Source organism: Lethenteron reissneri, chromosome 68 (genome assembly GCF_015708825.2).
Source record: "Lethenteron reissneri isolate LAM-NWPU_2019-01 chromosome 68, ASM1570882v1, whole genome shotgun sequence".
NCBI classification, from domain to species: Eukaryota; Metazoa; Chordata; class Hyperoartia; order Petromyzontiformes; family Petromyzontidae; genus Lethenteron; species Lethenteron reissneri.
The window spans coordinates 1,956,403-1,977,844 of NC_083846.1; the positions used below are offsets into that span (position 1 = coordinate 1,956,403).

At 46.3% G+C, this 21,442-nt stretch overlaps 1 protein-coding gene across 1 annotated transcript; it reads left to right on the forward strand.

Annotated features, from left to right (window-relative positions):
* The first annotated feature begins 3,386 nt into the window (after window positions 1-3,386).
* LOC133360345 (uncharacterized) lies at window positions 3,387-21,024 on the forward strand. Its single transcript, XM_061579018.1, has 9 exons — window positions 3,387-3,551; window positions 6,779-6,871; window positions 10,061-10,290; window positions 11,459-11,580; window positions 13,174-13,284; window positions 13,881-13,996; window positions 15,165-15,280; window positions 16,297-16,389; window positions 17,043-21,024. Exons 1-9 carry the CDS (start codon window positions 3,549-3,551, stop codon window positions 17,404-17,406), a joined length of 1,248 nt encoding a protein of 415 aa, XP_061435002.1. The 5' UTR covers window positions 3,387-3,548; the 3' UTR covers window positions 17,407-21,024.
* Window positions 21,025-21,442: the final 418 nt, after the last annotated feature.

Here is a 21,442-nt window from a genome sequence, read left to right on the forward strand (position 1 = left end):
GGAAGTACGCTAAACATTTTGAACAGACACACATAATCACAACTATGCCTTTTATATATACCGTATGGCGTATGAAGATAAGATGGACCGAGTCTCTGTCGAGCTTTACTGGCGCTGACTCTTGAGTGGCAGTTTCGCCATTCCCTGGATGTTGAACTTCTTTCGCACCATATGTAGTCAACCCGCACCTCGGGTTAGCACGGTTGGCTACGTACGGTGCGATAGAAGTTCAACATACACACATACAACCGTGATAATCGGAGGTGTGGGGGGAGGACAACAACCTAAACACATAAAGAAAGCAGTTCTAAAGAAAAGAGGTTTGGCTTATTTCTGTGTCATATGCATGATTGAATGACAATGGGCTTTACCAGCCGGACAACAGGCCATTGAGGCTTGAGACATGTCGTATAAAGTCCACTTTTAAGAGAGCCAGTATACTATGTCTGGTAAATATTAGTCTGCCCCAACGCCTGTGCAAGGAAATGGTCGGCGTTTTCATGAAAACTACAACCACCCCTAAAGCAACCTCTAAATATATTTCTACAAACATTACCAGTGCCAGTGCCACCATAATACGTTTGGTTGGTCTTTCAATCCAAAACGTTCTGTAAATTACGGGGAAACCCAACAAAGCAACTGGAAAATACGCCCTAAAATGGAAACATACATTAAAGTAATTTAGCAACACACAGAGAGAGGTGTGCTGCTCAGCAATCAGTAGGAAGGCACAAATTCCCATCCATATACTTTGCATGAATGTCATGTGACCACCGCATGGGCATGTACAGGTGAGGCTGAGAAAAAAAATTGTGGAGGTAGTGTTCCAGTAAAACATGCCAGCGTTGGCCCAACGTTCCACATACCTGTCAACCCCAGTGCCCTACCTTATTACAGACCAATTCAGACCTTATTGGTCACCCCGTGCCCTTGTAAATCTCAACGTTCATCCTACAAAGTCCCATCACGAGAGAGAAACACGAACAGATAGGCAAAAAAAAATTCTAAACAAAAACTGTTTTCTGTATTAATTTTAACAATTGGTGTCAATGATGCTACTTATGACGCTGTCTATGATCTCGCATGCTCATGCTGCTGTTTGCTTGATATATGGATGCACACTCATGTTCTAAATGTAAAAGCAATAAACACAGAAAATTATGAAGGGTTAAACCATTTTTTTTGGCCGTATGAAACAGTAATTTTGCTGTGACGGTTCCACCTGAAGACGGAAGCTTGTGTTGCCTCCGAAACGTCGTGATTTAATTTATTTTTATTTAATGTTTTACCGACGTGACTTTACCGAAAAACCAAAGAGTATGGACCCTTGCAGTCACTACAACTTCAAATCTAGAACATATGATTTTTGTTGTTGCCCGTATTGAAACGGATGCACGCCGTATGGACCTGGAAACTCAATTTCCCTCTACACGAATACAGGTAAACTGTATATGGGTTGACACGGTGTGTTCCCATGTTTACTGGGGCGGTGCTCGCTTGACATTCGCGCGAGGCATATGTATGGGATTCGTGCTTTCCTGCTTGTTTGTGAGCAGCACAACTTTGCCTTGGTAATTCCTGATTTTTAAAAATATATCTACAATGTAATAGACAAAACAGATTGTTGTGTCACAATGCGATAAGCATGCAGCTGTTATAAACTGATATGAGGATGCATGTATCTGTCACACAAAATTAAGGCTCACTTAATGGTCTGGCCTGCCAGCTAGTTCAAACCATTTTGATATCCAGAGCTAATAGCAATGCCCATAATTGAATGTGTATTTATACTGGAGGAATCCGGAACTATAAAGCTATTTTTATTTTACAAACCCAATTCTTTCTTAATATGCGAGTCATTTATTCAGTTGACATAAACAAAATCGTCCTACATTTTTGTCAAGAGTATTTCATCATTAGCCATGATCTATCCACTGCTGAACGAAAGCCTCCACCAAAACCTTAGGCTTGTTTGGGGGGTTTCGCACCTATGGGAAGCAGGATATGTTTGGGTTTCCATAAATAATGGGTAAAAATAAAGTCATAAACCGACCAACCGCACCTAGTTTTAACTGCTATATCCAAACTGGCCTGGGCTGCCTTCACTATATATATTTTTTGGTTTAACACGTAGGCTTTCGCGACCAATAGCATCCATAAGAGGTTTTTGGGGTTAGATCGTAAATGTGTCATTAAACCACCCGACACAGCCAACTAGTAAGGTTTGTCACGTAAATCGAACGTGCCAATTCGTTACTAGTACAGCACACCAGTGTGTTGGAGAGCAAAGCCACAACATTTACAATGAGTACGACGTTTCACCAGTAATCACAACTAGCTTCATCAGGCGACAGCCATATTCGTGGAGAAATCCTCCTGTTCCTTGAATATATTTGAGGGGTAAGGCCCACTGAGCCATGTTCATATTTTTTTTAAAGCGACCTGGCTATCACAAATGATAGCTTAACAACGAAGTGGGCTTATCATCACCATCATCGTGTGGAAATTTATATCAATAGCCAAATACTCTAAACGCGTGATGTTGATTTTAAATGTGGAGGGAATAACCGGAGGACACGCGACCACAAGGAGAGATACGCACACAAACTCCAAATATACAGCGGCATGTGTCATCAGGGTCGGGATTGAACCCACGACCTCCTGCGTACCAGGCGAGGTAGTTAACATCTCCTAGCCACCGTGATGATGATGAGACACGCAGACTCCAAGTATACAACAGGCGTCAGGGTCGGGATTGAACCCACGACCTCCTGTATACCAGGCGAGGTAGTTAACATCTCCTAGCCACCGTGATGATGATGAGACACGCAGACTCCAAGTATACAACAGGCGTCAGGGTGGGGATTGAACCCACGACCTCCTGTATACCAGGCGAGGTAGTTAACATCTTAATCCAGCAGTGGATTGACCATGGCCGATGGTGATAATCAACTGATGCATTGCTACCGAAGCTTTCTATCCCCTCGTGCCTGAGAAGGAAAGTTAAATAATAGGCGACGTTTCGGGTCACTGCCCTTCTCCGCAGCGCGTCAGTCACGTTCACAAGGCATCTGCTACGAATGGGGAGACATTGCCCCATATGTCGCCTATTGTACATTTCTTTCCCTTCAAGGCCACGACACACGGTGCTGTTGTTGGCGAACGGAACGTGCCCAGTCTAAATTGTCGCAAGCACCACCATCAATTCACTCTAGGGCCTCGCCGCGAACGTGATGACGTATCCGCCCGCCAGTGACGTCACGACGCAAAGCGCGCGCAGACACCATCCCCGTCTCGTGACGTCATCACGCACGCACTTCCTCCCGCCCCCCCCTCGGTCGTTACGTCACCGCGCACGGCCGTCTCCGGCGTTGCCGTGGTAACGGCTTGGAGGAGTCCCAGCCATCGCCTTGGGAGTTCTTAAATCGATTCGCAAAAAGTCCGGCGGCGGTTTAACGATCTAATAACGCAGCGCGGCAGAGATTTCCCCACCTCTTGTTTGTGTGTGTGCGCGTTTGCCTGCTGCGTCGAGTGTCGCTGTCTCACCAATGGTACGCGAATTTTATATTCTCGTTTAAAATCGAACCGCGCAAGCCTCTGCCGACCGTTACTTTAGATTTCGCAGTTCACGTCGGCGCGGCGCTCGCGTACTCGCGCGCTGATTGGCTGGCCGGAGCCCTTTAAACCGGGTGCAGACCAATGGGATTGCGGGGATTTCGTGCTCGCGCGCGTGTTGGCTATGAAATGCAATGGCCCGTGGTTTAAACCCCTTTAACGCTGTGTATGTAACGTAACCCTTTAACAATGAACAATGTAAGGTTATATTGTTACACGTACAGTACTGTCCGTACATGTAGAGTCTTGTCTTGTCAAATCCACTGCTGGATTAGGGGTCCTTCCCTCACGCTGTGCGTGACCCGAGTCGCGACAATTATTGACCATACTTCACCACGCTGGTCAGTGCGGGGATGTGGGTACAGGGCAGCAGTGGATTTAGCTGCACTGCCCACAACACCGACACTACACCTGTCGCTCGGGCGCATACACACGGGGTTTATTTGTGTTGTTGCAATGTTATAAATACAAAGCAAGCGAATTGACTGATACGTATGCACGCTGTCGTTGACGTTCAGCTACGTGAAAGCTGCCCCTTGCGCAGCAGATGGCGATTCACGGGTTTGTGGTTCACTCGTGGTGATGTTACAGGTGACATTGTAAAGGTGCAGCTCTGAAACTGCTCGCTTACGCCACTGCCGGCGGAAGAGAGTATCGTCGCACGCTGGCCAGACGTATTGCTTCTAGATTTGAAGCTTTCGTGACTGCAAGGATTCATACTCTTAATTCTTTCGGTAAAGTCACCAAGTAGGTAAAAAATTAAATAAAAATTATAAAAATAAAACAATAACTAAGATTGTGATTTTTATTGTTTTATTTTTATTAATTTTAATTTAATTTTTTACCTACGTGACTTTACCGAAAGAACTAAGAGTACAGACGTATTGCCTCTGTCCACACATCAGTATAATTGGGTACACCACCACCACATTCGATCAGCAAGCAGGTCCTGTGTGGTGGGGTAAAGTGTGGGTACGCCCAAAGACGCCTGGCCATCGTGAAAGAGTTGGCCAAGATACCCTTTGGAGGACTCCCTCTGTGGTAGAGGCCCTTACTCCGAGTAATTACAGAGCTGCAACGTTACATTTTACAAAGGATGGCTATTTTTAAGGACATTGATAAAAATTGTAAGTGGAAGTTATATGCTCTTTGGTTCTTTCGGTAAAATCACGTAGTTAGAAATAAAATAAAACATCATCTTTGCCTGATGACCGCTTGTGTTGCGATCGAAACGTCGTGATTTGTTTAATTGTATTTCTACCTACGTGACTTTACCGAAAGAACCAAAGAGTATGGATTCCTGCAGTCACGAAAGCTTCAAATCAAGATTAAGTGGAAGTTGGCCAGCATTATTGGTTCAAGCAAGCCTGACTGCTGATGAGACACCGTGCGTCGAAACTCATCCCGAGTTTTGCGTGCAATGAACCAACTAATGTCGCTGAAATTACGTAGCAGAAGGCCTTGTGATTGATGGGGAAATCGTACATTATGTGGAGGGACAGATTTATGAAGCAGACTTATTCTGTCTGCCTTTATGTTTTGTTATTTATATTCTCTACAATGACCCCGATTGTTTTGAATTTGTAACTGGTGCTGCAAGTGAATAGTTCAACCTTGGATCAGTGTCAATAAATACAACAAACGTGACTACAGGCTTTGTATCCTAGACGGTTAACATTTTTCTTAGAATGATTAATCACCCATACAGAGTATTTACCCTTATCAGGCAATAATATTCATTATGCCACAAACCAGTGCATCGTAATGCACTGAATGGGGTTTTATGTCTCTCCATGTAAGTGAAGTTATAAAACAAGTGCACAGCAAGCATTCATCAGCCTTTTCAGCAGAACGTGAAGCAATCGGGTGGCAGAACAAAGGTTGCTGAGCTGGCTCGGGTGATTTGAGTGTGGCCTGTTAGGCAAATTATGGTGGCTTCCTGTTGGCAAGTGCAAGATAATTGTGTCATTTAATTACCCATACAACAGCACCGAATAATATACACAATTGTACAGTTTTGCTGGGATCAGCTGCCATGGTTATTCTAACTTCCTGGTATCTGACCTCAAGATGCGTGTTGCAGTTTCAAAGCGAAGCGTCAAAACTAATTCGTAATGTTGACTATATTTTAAAAAAGTTAGTGATAGTTTTGCTCCATCGCACTAAATAGGCTTCTTGGTTGTCACTGCAAGTTTACGTGGTGCCTTCCTGGCACAAATCTGCCAAACAAAGCTCCATTATCACATTTATGCTGTACTCATAGACATAGAAAATGTTATGCAACCAACAGGCAAAAATGTGTAAAAAAAAGAAGCACACAGGCTTTGTGGATATGCAAAAAAAATCAGCATTTGCTGAAGAAGTGAATTGTGGTCCTTCTGTCTCATGTAAATCATCAACGTGTACCTGAGCTGTCAGTCACATTTGTTGACATTTATTTTTCTGCTACTGCCACGACAGGAGATGACATCGAACTGGCAAGCTGTAGGTTAAATGTCCAGCAGTTTGCTTACCATTTGCACCATGGCACTTGTCTTCGTTTCTCCTTTAAATACTGTAAGTCAAAGTTGCACGTTTATTATTCTAGACATTACTAGACATGCAACAAACTGGTAACCGCTTTTCCCAGTTTCCATCAGGTATTGCAAAGTAATATTTTAACAACCTACTGTTTAACTTTGGTTTAAAATTGATTTATATTTTCGATCCCTCGTGTGCTGTCATTATTTTCGTTCTCATTTCTATTAACTCATCGTTGTATTTGTTTTGATTTGTCTTCTTGGTGACCCGAAACAAAGCACAGGTGTCCCTCGCTTGATGCGGTAGATGCGTTCCAAAAAAAAGGGCGCACAAAGCGAAATCGCGTTGCATCGGCTGCACAGTTACCCAACCCACAATGCACCGCACAAGACAGCTGCCCTACGAGTAGTACACACACTACACACACAATGCTGCCTCTTGAGTAAAATTAAACCGCATAATAAAGCAAATTTTCTGGGTCAAATTAGGTTAACCGCATAGACAGCGCGACATCGCACAAACCAAACCCCTGTGTAGAGCGAAGGAAACCCGTAAACTTGAACTTGGAAATATCTGAGAGGTGGGTGCCGTGCTTTAATTATCGCTGCTCAAATAATGAAGGAGACGCGGTCTGACACGACAGGACAGCGGAGAAGACAGCAGCCCCTGGGACAGCCCTCTTCCGAGCGAACGGGATCCCGTGAAGAAAGCCGCCAAAGACAAGAAGAGATCCAAGGTGCGAAACTGTTTAAACAGCCCGACAGACCCTCACGGTCCGTGTTGCTGATTGTGAATACAGTGTTACACAATGCACGAGGATTTGTGTTCATGCGGTGTCTCTGTAAATATGTGCATGTACGGTACCTTTTGTCAGTTCGTTGCTGGATGAGGGCCTCTCTCCCACGCTCCGAGGGTTATTTGGCCATGCATCACCACGCTTGTCAGTGCATGTTTGCGAAGCGTGGAGCACACCTACAAAGTACGTGTGACCATAGATGTACAACTGTGAAAATGGATTTTGCTGCTTTGTGCAGCAAGGCCGTAGCCATGGAGTCAACATTGGGGGGGACCAAATCTTCCAGGGTGTCTGGGGGTCCCAACCCAGAAAAATATCTACATTTGAAAACTAATTTCCTGCCTAAAATATAAAACTCACTAACACAAGGGATGGATTTTTTTTGCAATGTCTAATAGTGTATTGTATTACATTGCTCTGTTTTTACTTTTTTTTACTATTTCTTGTTTCATTGTATGTAATGGCAGAGATTAGGGTTTAATAAAGTACAACCATAACCACAATCATATGAACAGAAATCTATGCATTGCTTTATATGAAGACAAGTCCAGATATTGTGGCCAAGGTTTAGCAAATTGTTGTTTTTATTAACATAGCATCGCAATACAAATTTTATAGCAATATATTGGGGGGGGGGGACATTTTGAGCATATTTTGGGGGGGGTGTGTCCCCCCCAATATATATTATAATTACGGCCTTGTGCAGCGCCGAATAGTTCATCACTTAACACAGCCTCACAGCTACTTATGACAACATGCTGGCCACCCACCAAAGCACTATCCAGGCTCAAATTGTCTTGACTTCTGAGATCTGATGAGATGAATTGGCCAGAGACTAAAGCATCCATGTAAAAACCACCTCTCATGGGGCTGTTCAAAGTGGCGATGACATGTGAGGAGCGAAGGTGATCATGGGTGGTGAGGGAGAGGATTTGTGGATGCTGAGGTAGCAAGAGGCAGTCACAATCAGAACAGGGGAAGTGCTTGAACAGAACACCAAAGAAATATAAAATACACTTAAACACAACTAGTCGGCAGTTACAGAACATGGTTGCCAACAAGGACACTCAATTGATTTTGATAACGTTGAAGTGTTGTGTAAAACGAATGACTGGCCGAGACTAATTGGAGAATCTATTGAAATTGAGATAAATACAATTAATTTTAACCGCTCTGACAGCTACAGGCTTAGTGCGGCCTGGAAGCGTAATAATACGCATCCGCACAAGAGCATCCCCGCAATGTTTAGAAGTTTAATCTTATATTAGTATATTATTAATCATATAAAGATAGATAAAGTAGTGCGCTAACCAACGTAATCGAACGTCTGTCCCTGCGACATGTTGAAAGTGATAGCGTATGCGGGGAGAATGGGAAATTGTCGTCATTGCAAAACAAATGGAAAAGTCGTGTCGGTGGGGGCCAAGTCGATCCTGGTAATCGATTATGGGAATCAACACCGAATTGCCTCGTTCTGCAGATCGATTCCAACGTAATCGAATGTCTGTCCGTGCGCCTCCGTCGTTCAAACCTACGCGCCCCCTGCATTAAAACGACGGGAAGTGCAGCGTTCATCACAGATAACGTTAGGCGTTTATATAGATCAGGGGTCGGCAACCAAAATAACAAGAAGAGCCATTTCTTTCCAATTCGGTACAAAATTCAGTATTTCAAGAGCCGCAATGCATCTGAGTACATACTGTACATACGTACATATCGTCAAGAAGCAGCCCGTAAAGAGCCGCATGCGGCTCCGGAGCCGCATGTTGCCGACCCCTGATATAGATAGAAGATAGACGAGCTTTACTACCTGGCTTCGCCCGGGACTTGGATTCTTGTCTTGGATTAATACACGGGGATGCGTGACGTCAGCAGGCACACACTGCGTGACGCTTCCGCATGCGGGTGACATCACAGATGTGACGTCACCGCTCACTTGCCGTGCAAAATATATCCATTATTGCGCCCCCCCCCCAAAAAAAAAAATATAAAAGTATATTTTTTATACTTTTTGCATTGTGTACAGTATAGAAGCTACCCACATGCCAGTTTGTTGCATGTCGGGAAGTATGCTAAACATTTCGAACAGACACACATTAGCAAATTTCTCTTTTATAGATATACATCTTCCAACTCTATTCCTTATAGAGGAATCTCTGATCTCTGCACCTGATGAGTCCAGTGATGACGTCATCTTGCTCTATTTAAGACCGTAAGCAGGTGGATTGCTTCACCATTCTGGCAAATCGCCCGATGATGCTGGATGTAATTACCAGCAAAGCGTCGTACTCAAATTGTATGTGTTGTGGATTTCCTCTCTGACACACCGGTGGGCTGAAGTAGTAACTAATTGGCGCGTTGTTTACATGACAAACCTCACTGGAGGTGTCGGCTGGTGGAGGGTTACGACATATTTATACTTACGCGATCCAACCCAAAAACCTTTATTATGAAGAACTTGAAAAGGTAGTGGGATCTGTTTGTGTTAAGGTTTCAAGCAAACAGGACCTACCCTGAACAAAACGTCTTAAGACACTGGAATGTTTAAGTCTCATTCATAAGGATCATTCACCATCATAGTTAGCTGTGATCAATCCACTGCTGGATGAATGCTTCACCAGGCCATCCCCATCTGTCATGATTATGCGATAGAACAATCTACCTTGCACCTGCCCACGAGCTGCATTCCGTCCTGTCTTCCCCTTCATCAACAGTAATGATCTATCCTTTCTAATACTAAACAAAGGCCTCCCCACGCCATCACCATACCTCAATTCCCCTCCATGTCTCTAGTGGGCATGCTTTGGATTGTGTTTTCGTTTAACTTTGGCTATCTTTACATCACCAGTCTTGTCAATCAGTATTATAATCTCTTCTAGTGATCTGTTTTGTTCAAGCCCACTTTTATTTCTTAACATTACGCTGTCTCTGGTTTGTATTTTCTCCTTGATTCAGGTATTTCTTTTCCTGCCTTTGATTGCAAATTATATGATGAGCATAGCTGCGGAGAGGTTATTCGACCATACACCTCCAGCAGTGGATTGACAAAGGAAGGCTGTACACTCACTGTCGAGCCGTGTATCCGCACTCCTGTCTTGACACACAACCTCCTGCTCCCCACGTGCTCAGGCGAGCGAGGGAGGCAGCAGCACGTGGGAGAGCGAGGAGGAGCCGGCAGCGTCGTCGCCCCCCCATCCTGCCGTTTCTCCCGCACAGCGGCAAGCCCCCCCTCAGGGCTCCGAGCCCCCCACTGAGCCTCCGAGCCGTGCGGCCTCGCGCCACTCAACCGCACGCAGCCTGGGCAAGGCCGAGAGACCGGCAGCGGAAAACCAGCGCAAGCCGGCCAAGGCCTCCGAGAGGTGCGGGTACTCTTTGTTATTTCACACGTGTCCATCACCATGCAGCAGATCAGATGGAAGCAAGTCTGTACTGTGGCCGACATCAAAAATAAACATCTAGCACAGGACCCTACCAGTGAACTTCCCGGTTTAAACCTCCTACAATGCCGCCAATGGTTGACTATGAACCGAATCAGGACCGGGCATAGCCGACGCAGCCACCTGATGCACAAATAGCACGTCAAAGATCCGGCAGCCTGCAAGTGCGGCCATGAATCCCAAACTATCGACCCACTTCATCAACACTCCGCTGCTGCTTTAAAGGAAAAATGGACGAGATCCACTCTGCTTCTTAACAAATGATTGAGTGGATCAAAAATATGAAATAATTACATCTTTAATTTGCTGTTATCAATCCATATGAAAGAAAAGGAGCAGCCCAGGGGGCCAGTTGTCATAGGGACATCCGTAATAAATTTCAATCACAGTGGAATTTTAATTTCAGCTTCTGTAATTATAGTTATAGTTGACTCCGTCATTATTTCTGTAGGTAGCTGCGGTGATATTCAGATCCATAGGTTTGTACCCGAGTATCGGCATAATTTATTTAAAATACATCCAGCCCCAGATTTCAAATGCACTCTCATAGACATTGGCTTATTGTTCTATGTATGTACGTATGTTGAACTTTCTTTGCACCGTATTTAGCCCACCGTGCTCATCGATCGGAGGTTCTAACATAGGCGTAAGTTATTTTAGAAACACCCAGCCCCAGGGCTCAAACCCAGTCTCATAGACACTGGCTTAATGCTCCACAATAGACATCTGTCCGAGATACGCCCAGTCTCAGGGCTTGAACCGAAATACTTATAATTGCTCAATGTTTTGACATTGGCATCCCATCTATGAGAGACACGTAGGGCTCGATGCTTGGCTCGGATGATTTTTGTTAGTTTGTTATTCTTCCCCCACATCTCCGATTAGCATGGTTGGCTACGTACGCTGCGAAATAACTCCAACATACATACAAACAGCAGGGGAATGATCATGGCTGGCGATAATGTTGATGACGACATACGTACAACACGGCTCTGAACAGCCCTCCCGAGGCACAGGGCGACCACGGCTGGCAAAGCGCACGCGTGGATGCGTGCGTGCATGCGTACGCGATGGGTTTTTTGGTTTTTAGTCTCGACGAGCCTGAGATGGTGAGCCGCCTCGATGGAGGAAGGGACAACGACGGCGCAGGCAGAGACTGGGGTGGCTCTGGCTCCGCGCCTCCCTTCAGCAGCTTCTACGAGTCCGTACAAGGTAGCCCGGCGGTGAATCCTCCACATACATAGTAATAGGTTTTTACCCTTTAAACTGGTACAAGAACTGACACCTTTATACAAGGCATCATGTTTGCAATAACTACAACACAAGCAGTCAAAATGCAAACAAAAATAAACAACTCTGATGATGATAATGATATGCACTGTCCTTGAAGTTGATTGGTCCACATCCGAGACAGCTTTTCTTAGAGCCTAGTCTCCATTGGTGTTGGACCAGATGACGCCAAAAGGCGTACAACTCAAAGACAGCGCACTATCAGAGTATTGAGAGCTCGGGGTAAGCATTTACACTATGAGACCTCCTTTACCAGTGGCAAAATATACACATACGTCTTCATCACATTTCCCCCAAGGGGCTTGTCTTGGCGAGAAGATTTGTGTCTCGTGTCGCTGTCAATCGGGTTGAGTAGTGGACACCTCACCATTGGTACCTCATTTGCCAGTAAAAAGTATGATAATTGTTTTTTTACCCTTCTATCTGGCAAGAAAACTGACACCTTTTTTACGAGGAGTCATGTTTGCATAGACCACAATACCTGCAGTCATAATGCAAACAAAAAACATAACTCTGATAATGTATGCACTGTGAGTGGACACCTGCCTGGCTGTCCGCTCACTGGCGTGTCAACTTACCTACCAATGAGGTCTCTTAAAATATACAATTCTCTAGCTCTCATATTCATATTCTAGCTTATATTCTAGCTCTCGTTTGGTTAGGAGGCTATGATAAATGTTATCATTTTTCAAGTCATACCCATGGTCCACATACCTACCCACCTGCATTCTTGGCATCCATACGTTTATCTGCCTTCCTGCCCACTTGCTGCCTACTCACTTTTAGAAATGCTTAGTCGCCTAACCTTGTTCCTAGATTTCCCTTGTGATGGGTTCTCACCTATTGAAGTCAATGGTCAGTGATATTAAATTATTTAATACAATATTATATTATATAGCACTGTTTAACACGTAGGCTTTCGCGATCAATATTATTCATAATAAAGGGTTTTAGGGTTAGATCGTGTAAGTATAAATGTGTCGTAACCCTCCACCACCCGACACAGCCAATTAGTAAGGGATTTTTTACGTAAGCAAAACGCCAATTAGTTACTAGTATAGTGTAGTATATAGTGTAGTGTGTATTGTAGTGTAGTGTGTAGTGTAGTGTGTAGTGTAGTGTAGTGTGTAGTGTAGTGTATAGTGTAGTATATAGTGTATAGTGTAGTGTATAGTAGTGTATAATGTAGTGTATAGTGTAGTGTATACTGTAGTGTATGGTGTAGTGTATAGTGTAGTGTATAGTGTAGTGTATAGTGTAGTGTATGGTGTAGTGTATAGTGTAGTGTATAGTGTAGTGTGTAGTTTAGTGTACTACTTCAGCCCACCGGTGTGTTGGAGAGTAAAACCACAACATTTACAATTTGAATACCGCGACGTTTTCCTGGTAATTACATCAACCAGCATCATCGGGCGATTTTCCAGATTAGTGAAGCAATACACCTGCTGCCATGCGCTCTTTTCTTGAACTCCCAAACTCGTTGGTTCACCTCGCTCCCGATGCCTGCGCTCGCAGATTCCAATCCGCCGGTGCAAACTCCAGCGCTGAAGGGCGCGCGCGGTGCTCACAAGGCCAGCGTGTACGAGCCCTCTCCATCCCCTCCGGATCCAGCCCCCTCGCTCACCGGTGACCCCCTTCCGTCTTTCTCCGACCCGACACCCAAACACCCACTACTCTAAAAACAACAACAACAAAATATTTTATTTTACCAGGTAAAGCCCACTGAGCTATTAGCTGTTTTTCAGAAGCGGCCTGGCTATCACAAATGATAGCTCAACGAAGTGGCTTATCACGTGGACATTTATAGCAGCGAAACAATCGATGAACGCGTGTTGATTCTAAATGTGGAGGGAAAAACCGGAGGACCCGAAGAAAAAGAGATGATGGACTTATTTGGTCCATTTGACCTGTCGACCAGGAATTTAAACTCGTGACATAATAATGAGCTGGACACCTGGGCAAGTTTTAACTTAACTTTGATTCCTAGCCACCCATGACAGTTGAATGACGGAACATGGCCTAGGTGTCCCTTAGGTTTGCTGATCCCAAAAAAACGGTGCGGCCATGGTCACCGTCACACGGGTGAAAGAAAAGTTGGCAGGGTGCGTTTCGCTCCGGCCACACCAAATTCCAATGCCCGACTCACCATCTGTTTGTCCAACAGCAGTGCCCACATGCGGCTGAATGCTAAACGGAGGATGCTCTGCCTCTGTCGCGCACAGCCAAAGTGGACAATCGCGGTGGCCTGGGCAGGCTGTTTGGCGTGGAGCACGGCTTCTCTGGGTCTTCCCAGCGACTTGTGCAGTCGCCAAAGAGTGAGGGTAAAGGGGGACATGAGGTGCGTGTGCCTCTCCTTTCTCTGTTTTTTGAGCGGTAATATAACGGTGAGCGCGCTGCACTACGAACCCGGCGACCCGTATGTATGTTGAACTTCTTTCGCACCGTACGTAGACAACCGTGCTAACCCAAATTTGTATTCCTGCTCATGGCCAACACCAGTGACGATTATCTGAACCGGTCCTGGGCCTCCCCTAGATCAATTTGGCCTCAAATTAGTACACAGTATAGTGTGTAAACATCGCCACTAGGGAGATAAAGGCGGCCGGGTGTGGTGTTGGCCATCCACCCCCTCATGTGCTGTACCAGCCTTCATAGGTGCTCGCTAACAGCACTTGCTCCAACAGTCTGTTAAAGGCTATACGGGGGATATTTGATCTTTATCTCTCTTTTGAGTCTCTTAGAGCTCCAGATATGCTGCGTACTGGGCAAATCCGAGTTACGTTTGACATTTTAATTTTTACGCGTTTATTAATGCAAAGAGAAAATTTTATTGCACACCTTTGAGTTTGTGTGATAAATAATAGCTGTTTTTTTTTTTTGCAAGAGCCTAGGATTTTGTAGACGTTATGTCGGAAAAGGCTCAGACATAACACCTGCAGCCTAAGCCATCCAGCCACTTAGAACTAAACGTCATATAATGACGGTGTTGGTTACACCAACCGGTCTTATTGTGGCGTGGCAGCTTTAACAAGCACTCGGCTGTAGCACCCGTCAAGTTTCAAGTTTCTTTTGTTGAACCAGCAGATAACTCAAGAGAACGGGATAGTCTCATTCGCTAGAGTGACCTGGGGCATAATTCTGCCAGTAAGGGGCGATGATTGCAACTGTGTGATCTAGCCTCGGGCACCCCCAGTAGCAGCCGTCCCTGAGCGGTACAAGGTAACTCAGCACGTGACATGCAAATGGGGCATTAGGGTGCCAGGAGGGGGAGGCCGCCGCCGCTGCTGCTGCATGTTTAATCCCAATTGAGTAATTTGCGGTGTAATTTCCGAATTGGGAAAAGGTTAACCCCGAAGCCGGCGCACAATGGCCTGCTCTTGCGAATGACGTGAGGGGATCTTTACCGTCCACCGTGAAGCACCTGTCGTGTCGTGTGCACATATGTTGAACTTCTTCCGCACCGTACGTAGCCAACCGTGCTAATCGGAGGTGCATGCGTGTGCCAGGCTGTCGGTGTAGACGTGAGCTTTGCGATGGAGCCCAGTGCGGAGAAGCGAGACACGGAGGAGCCGGAAGTCGTCTCGCCCGTGCTGACGAGCGTCGTTTGCTATCGGGATTTGAGGTGAGCGAGCCTTGCAGTGTCCTCGGAGGCACAGAGGAGACAAGAGGGGAGGTCACCGGGTAACTCCGGGGTCTCAAATACCCCTTTCTCATTGGCACATCTTAGCCGAGTCAACACTGGGCGCCCTCACGATGCTTGTGGTTTTTCCACCGGCTATTTCCCGTGCCAACCATGAACCAAACTGAGATACACTGGTCTCACAAGACATCTGTGTCTGGCTCAGGGCCAAGCAGGGCCAGGGGTGGGGTTCGTGACTCGTCTATTGCAAGTGACGTCAGTCAGGACACTGCCACCGCACCATATACGTGCGTCTCGACTCGTTTTTGCATGTGACGTCGGCAGCACGGATTGTCTTTGCTTTTGCAGTGGAAAAACACCCTGGCACCTTCTGAGCCACGCCGAGCTGGCTTGGCCTGGCCCAGGCACGGCTCAGTTGCACAGTAGAAAAATACTGTCATACTGTGTCAGATCACGGAGCTGGCACCACTGACATCCTGAGTTCAAATGCAGGTTTCAGCTGCCTTTGCTGATGCTAGAGTTTCAAGTTTAGCAATTTGACAATCTCAGCCTGATGACCGATGATTGCATGTTCCCAAAGAAAAGAAGTGTTACTGCCATGCAATGAACAACTCTATAGCAGGACATGTGAGAAGCGCAGATTATTCTTTATTTGTGTGTATGTATTTTTGCGTGGGGAGCAGTAGTGTAGTGGTTAGCGCCCTGAACTATGAACCCAGCCACCCGAGTTCGATTCCCGCTCACAGCCACCAACACCAGTGACGATTATCTGAACCGGTCCTCGGCCTTTCCTAGGTTGACTCAGACTCAAATGAGTACCTAGTGCGGCGCGTAATCATCTCCACTAGGGATACAAAGGCAGTTGGGCGTGGTGCTGGCCACCCACCCCCTCGTATGCCGTGCCGGCCTTCATAGGTGCTCGTGAACAGCACTTGCCCCAACAGTCTGTTCAGGCTATATGGGGGATCTTTGTCTTTTTGTGTGTTTTGGCACTCCAGGTACATGTACAGCTACCAGCAAGGACCCCTCAGGTCATCCAGGCCCCCCGTGGTGGTGGAGGAGGACGCCTACATGATGCAGCTCGCCGACCGGTCGGTTGAGAGGTCCCCACATTGATCCCACAGTGCTATCAACAAAGGATAAAACACAATCTACACAGTACATTACAATCGACACAATACCATATAGTCCACACAGTGGACTATTATCTACGCAGTACAATACAATCAACAAAGTGTAATGCAGTCGACGCAGTACAATACAATCTACACAGTACCAATGCATCTTATTGGTTCTTTCGGTAAAGTCACGTAGAAGGGAAATAATAAAATAATAAAAATAAAACATAATAAAATAATTCTCACGACGTTTCGGCCACAACGCAAGCAGCCGTCCTCAGGTGAAGAACAGATGGCTGCTTGCGTTGTGGCCGAAACGTCGTGATAATTATTTTATCATGTTTTATTTTTATTATTTTATTATTTCCCTTCTAAAGTGACTTTACCGAAAGAACCAATAAGATGAATCCCTGCAGTCACAAAAGCTTTAAATCGAAAAGTACCAATGCAGTCGCGTGTATGCTTATGTACATACGTCTGTGCCTGCATGTGTTTGTGCGTTTGTGCCTGCACCCGTGTGTATGTCTGCCTGCATGCGTGTGCGAATGCGTATGTGCAAGCGTGCGCATGCGTTGATGCATGCGTACTTGTGTGCGCGCGCGTGTGTGTGTGCGTGCGTTCCTCAGCTGGGAGGTGACGGTGCGCCGCTTTTACCGCGAGCTCTTCGGCGCTCTGTGGCTGCTCGTGGCCACGGTGGCCGTCTTCGTGGTGGAGCTGGCCGAGTTCGCGGGCCGGCTGGCGCGTACGCTGCTCGTGGGGCTGGCCGGCGCCGCCAGCGACTACCTCCTCCGCCCCGCGCTCACCGTGTCCTTCAACGGCCTGCTGAGGCCCACGGCCGCCTTCACTCGCAGCCTCCTGCTGGCTTTGGCGGAGGCCGCGCGGCCCCTTCTGGCCCTGGCCGGCGAGGCTGTGGACATGCTGGCGCGCACCGTGAGGGCCTTCAGGCTCGTCGAGGTCAATGTGGTAGGCCGGAACCTGCGCACCATGTGAGTGCCCGGGCCAGATTGGCAGTAGAATTATAGGCGGTGGCTGCATCGCTCGGGGAGTTGACAGTGGCCGAGTCGGGAGCCGTGGAGTCGTTGAGAGCCTGGGTTCAAATCATGGTCGGTTTTGGGGTTTTCCCACGAATAATGCGATCAACAGATCTGCCAAATACTGCCAGCACTCGCTGAGATGCTGGATTCAAGCTCTAGGGGTTGTGTGTCTGCCTCAGGACACGCATAATGGTCATGTCAGACTTACGAAGCGAGCACAACTGCGATTGTGGGTTCGCGCCCTGTGGTGGTTGTCTCTTGGGTGGCTTATAATGGCTCTGTCAAAGATTGCATTTCATTGGATCCTGGGTTTGAATCCAGGCTCCAGGCACCTGTGATTAAACACGGCCATCATGTGTAGTGAGTTGAGACAATTTACAATCAGGTGGCTGTGTGTGACACTCATAATGGCAATGCCACAGACAATGCCAGCGCTTGGAGCAAGTGGTCCTCAGTAGCTTCACAATATCAGAGCAATGAGCCTTAGAATGGTTCGTAATGGCTGTGGCAGAGAGGCTGAGCCAGTGCCACTTATTTGCTTGGTTTGGCTCGGAGCAGCAACCTTGATTACACAATTCTTGCAAATCGCCTGATGAAGCTGGTTCTTGTAAACACCAGCAAAACGTCGTACTCAAATTGTAAATGTTGTGGGTTTACTCTGCAACACACCGGTGTGCTGAACTAGCAACTAATTCACACGTTTTGCTTACTTGACAGACCTTTCTAATCGGCTGTGTCGGGCGGTGGTGGGTTAAGGACATATTTATATTTACGCAATCTAACCCAAAAAAACCTTTATTATGGATATTGGTCTGGAAAGCAACCTACGTGTAAAACAAAACTTAACACATTCGTCGATAACACCTCCGATGAGCACGGTTGGCTACGTACGGCGCGAAAACACATTCCTGCGGAGGGAGCTGGTAGGAACGTTGGGTTGCTCGGTCAATGGCCTGCAGGGTCAACGGCGGCGTGGTGTATTGCGCAAATATGCCCGACTGTGAAGGCGGGCACAAGCCGGTGTGAGTAGGTTAAACGTTGAGTTTTATAAGGGCACCACGGGGTGACCAGCCCCTCTCCCACCCAGCCCCACCCCTCCCATTTTTGGGTGCACGACGGACGGACACAATAATCCCCTGTGGGCTGGTGTAACCAGGAGGTTCCTACCAATATAAGTTCAACATACGTTACGTACACCACTGTGGCCTGAAAAGGAAAAAATATATAGAACAGGTGGCATTTCGGGGCAATGGCCCTTCTTGACGAATGTGTTCAGTTTCTTTCATGTTGTTTGGTGCTTAGGCCGCCGCTGTTAGTGTCACAAACACCCGCGATGAATCCACAATGTCACTCTTGTGTAGTTGGATATCTCGGATAACCCGTCACGTGTCATATTCTTCACTGAAATTCAGCCGGGCACAATTTTGGTGGGAAAAAACTTTCTATAAATTTGGCGGATGACTCCGGTTAACACGGTTGGCTACGTAGGGTGGGAAAGAAGTTCAACGTACATACACACCAAGCGAATTTAGTAACCCAGGTGACTTGTGCATGAGACTTCCTGGTCTCTTGAGATCTCACCTGGTTAAACAAACTCAACTTTAAAGGTGAACTTTATTTCAGAGCGTGACGGAGCACTGTATCGGGTTTGGCTCAAGTTGCCCGTCAGGATTTGGACTTCCGCTCAACCGTTCTTCTTTACGCGACTCGGGAATCATTGCAGGAGTTATCGATGATGGCATTTCTTTAGCTCGTAAATTTATACCCATAGCAGCGCAGTTTGTACAGGTGATAAAATCAAAAAGGATATATATATGCGTGTGTGTTTATAATGAAACTGTGAATTCCGAATGACTTCCAACTAAGGCGGTGTGGTGATGTGCATATGCAAAGGTGCGATGTAGCGAGAGACGTGGACACGTTTGGGAAATTCCCCGAGCGTAGCGGGTTCACGTCCACAATTGCTGGCGAAGTGAACACTTGGGATCATTTTTCCGCGAGCATTTTGACGTATTTAATCAAAATGTGTTCATTGCAATTGAGGTTCGATGTGTTTTTTTTTTCATTCAACTGTACAGCCAGTCTCAATAAGCCCTAACAATGAGTTTGAATATTGAGCAAAGTATCTTCTATTTTCGTACGGCCAATGTCAGATTCAGTCCGAAGTGATTTAGCCATTCAGTTTCTTTGTCAGAGAGTTGGTGAATTTTTTTATGCATCACCTTTGATTTACATTTGGGACGGAGCGGAGTTATGCGGTGCATAGTTTTTGGGGCGCCACAGTGGCGAGATGTTAACTACCTCGCTGGGTATACAGGAGGTCGTGGGTTCAATCCCGACCCTGATGCCTGCTGCTGTATATTTGGAGTTTGCGTGTCTCTCTTCCCGTGGATTTGACTCCCGAGTCCCCCGGTTTTTCCCTCCACATTTAGAATCGACAAGACGCGTTTCGAGTATTTGACTGCTATCAATTTCCACGTGATGATGATGAACCCACTTCGTTGAGCTATCGTTTGTGATAGCCAGGTCGCTTCCGTAAAAGAGCTACACAGCTCAGTGGGGCCTTACCTGGTAAAATAAAAAAGTTTATAGTTTAGTTTTGTGTTTATAGCTACAGTCGCACACAGCGGTGTCTTTTATTTCCCACCTGTGCATCTCACGTGCTCATCGCCTCTTCCATGGTTTGCGCCGATCATGTTAAACGCTGTGCATTGTTTCCGTGGAAAATGGAAGCCGGACAGTGTAGTGGTGGGCTCGCTGATGAGCTGTTTGTGGTGGAAGCTGGACAGTGACAGTGGGCTCGCTGATTACATGTCTGTGGTGGAATCTGGCCAGAGAGATGGTGGGCTCGCTGATGAGCTGTGTGTGATGGAAGTTGGGCAGTGTGATGGTGGGCTTGCTGATCAGGTGTTTATCTTCCTGGTTCTTTCGGTAAAGTCACGTAGAAGGGAAGTAATAAAACAATAAAAATAAAACAATAAAATAATTCTCATGACGTTATTTTATTGTGTTTAATTTTTATTGTTTTATTACTTCCCTTCGACGTGACTTTACCGAAAGAACCGGGAAGATGAATCCCTGCAGTCGCAAAAGCTTTAAATCGAAAGATCAGGTGTTTGTTGGGCACGGTAATTGAAGCCCACAAGCAAACTCAGACATGACATCAATTCTGCCGTGTTGCACAGTGGTTAGAACATCTTCCTCGCAATCACAAATGTTTGCGCTCACATCTCGATTCGGAATTCATTATCATCCCTCTGCGGCCAATCAAAAGTATCAATGGATGTCCTATGCAGTGACTGCTCCCTAGCATGAGAATGTGGAATTTAAATTTTTGACTAAAGGCCATCAACAGAGTTGAGCATTCCACTTTCCTTGTTTAAGTGTCCACACACGTGGACTTTTTGACTTAGTCAAGTATTTAATCACTTACGTTTTAATTTGTGACGAATATGCTTTTTGTTGTTGCTTAGCGCGTTCAGTTATGTTTGCTGTATTTTTTACTTGTGCAGCTTGGTTTGATAACGTATGAAGGGTTTCCATTTGCTTTAGGAATAAAATACACATATTAGTAGTCGAATGGGTGCCATTGCTTGCTACGCAAACGTTTTCAATCCAGCGCCACCTCGCGTGTGCCTTGGCGATTTCAAGGTCCGATTACGAGTGTGTCCAACAGTCTCGAGATGTACTTGGTGTTTTATCTCATCCATTACACTCCGAGGTGGAGAATCTACGACATGGTGAGTTGTACCCGGCCCCCAAATTAATTTCACACGGCCGACAAAGCTAAAGAACCCCCTAAAAGCCTTAACATTTGTTTGGGGAGCAAGTGCTGTGAGCGAGGCAGCACCTATGAAAGCCGTCACGGTACACGAGGGCGTGGGTGGCCAGCACCACGCCCGACTGCCTTGGTCTCCCCAGTGGTGATGTTGACACACCGTACCAGGTACTCATTTGAGGCCGAGTGGACATAGGGGAAGCCCAGAAGCGGT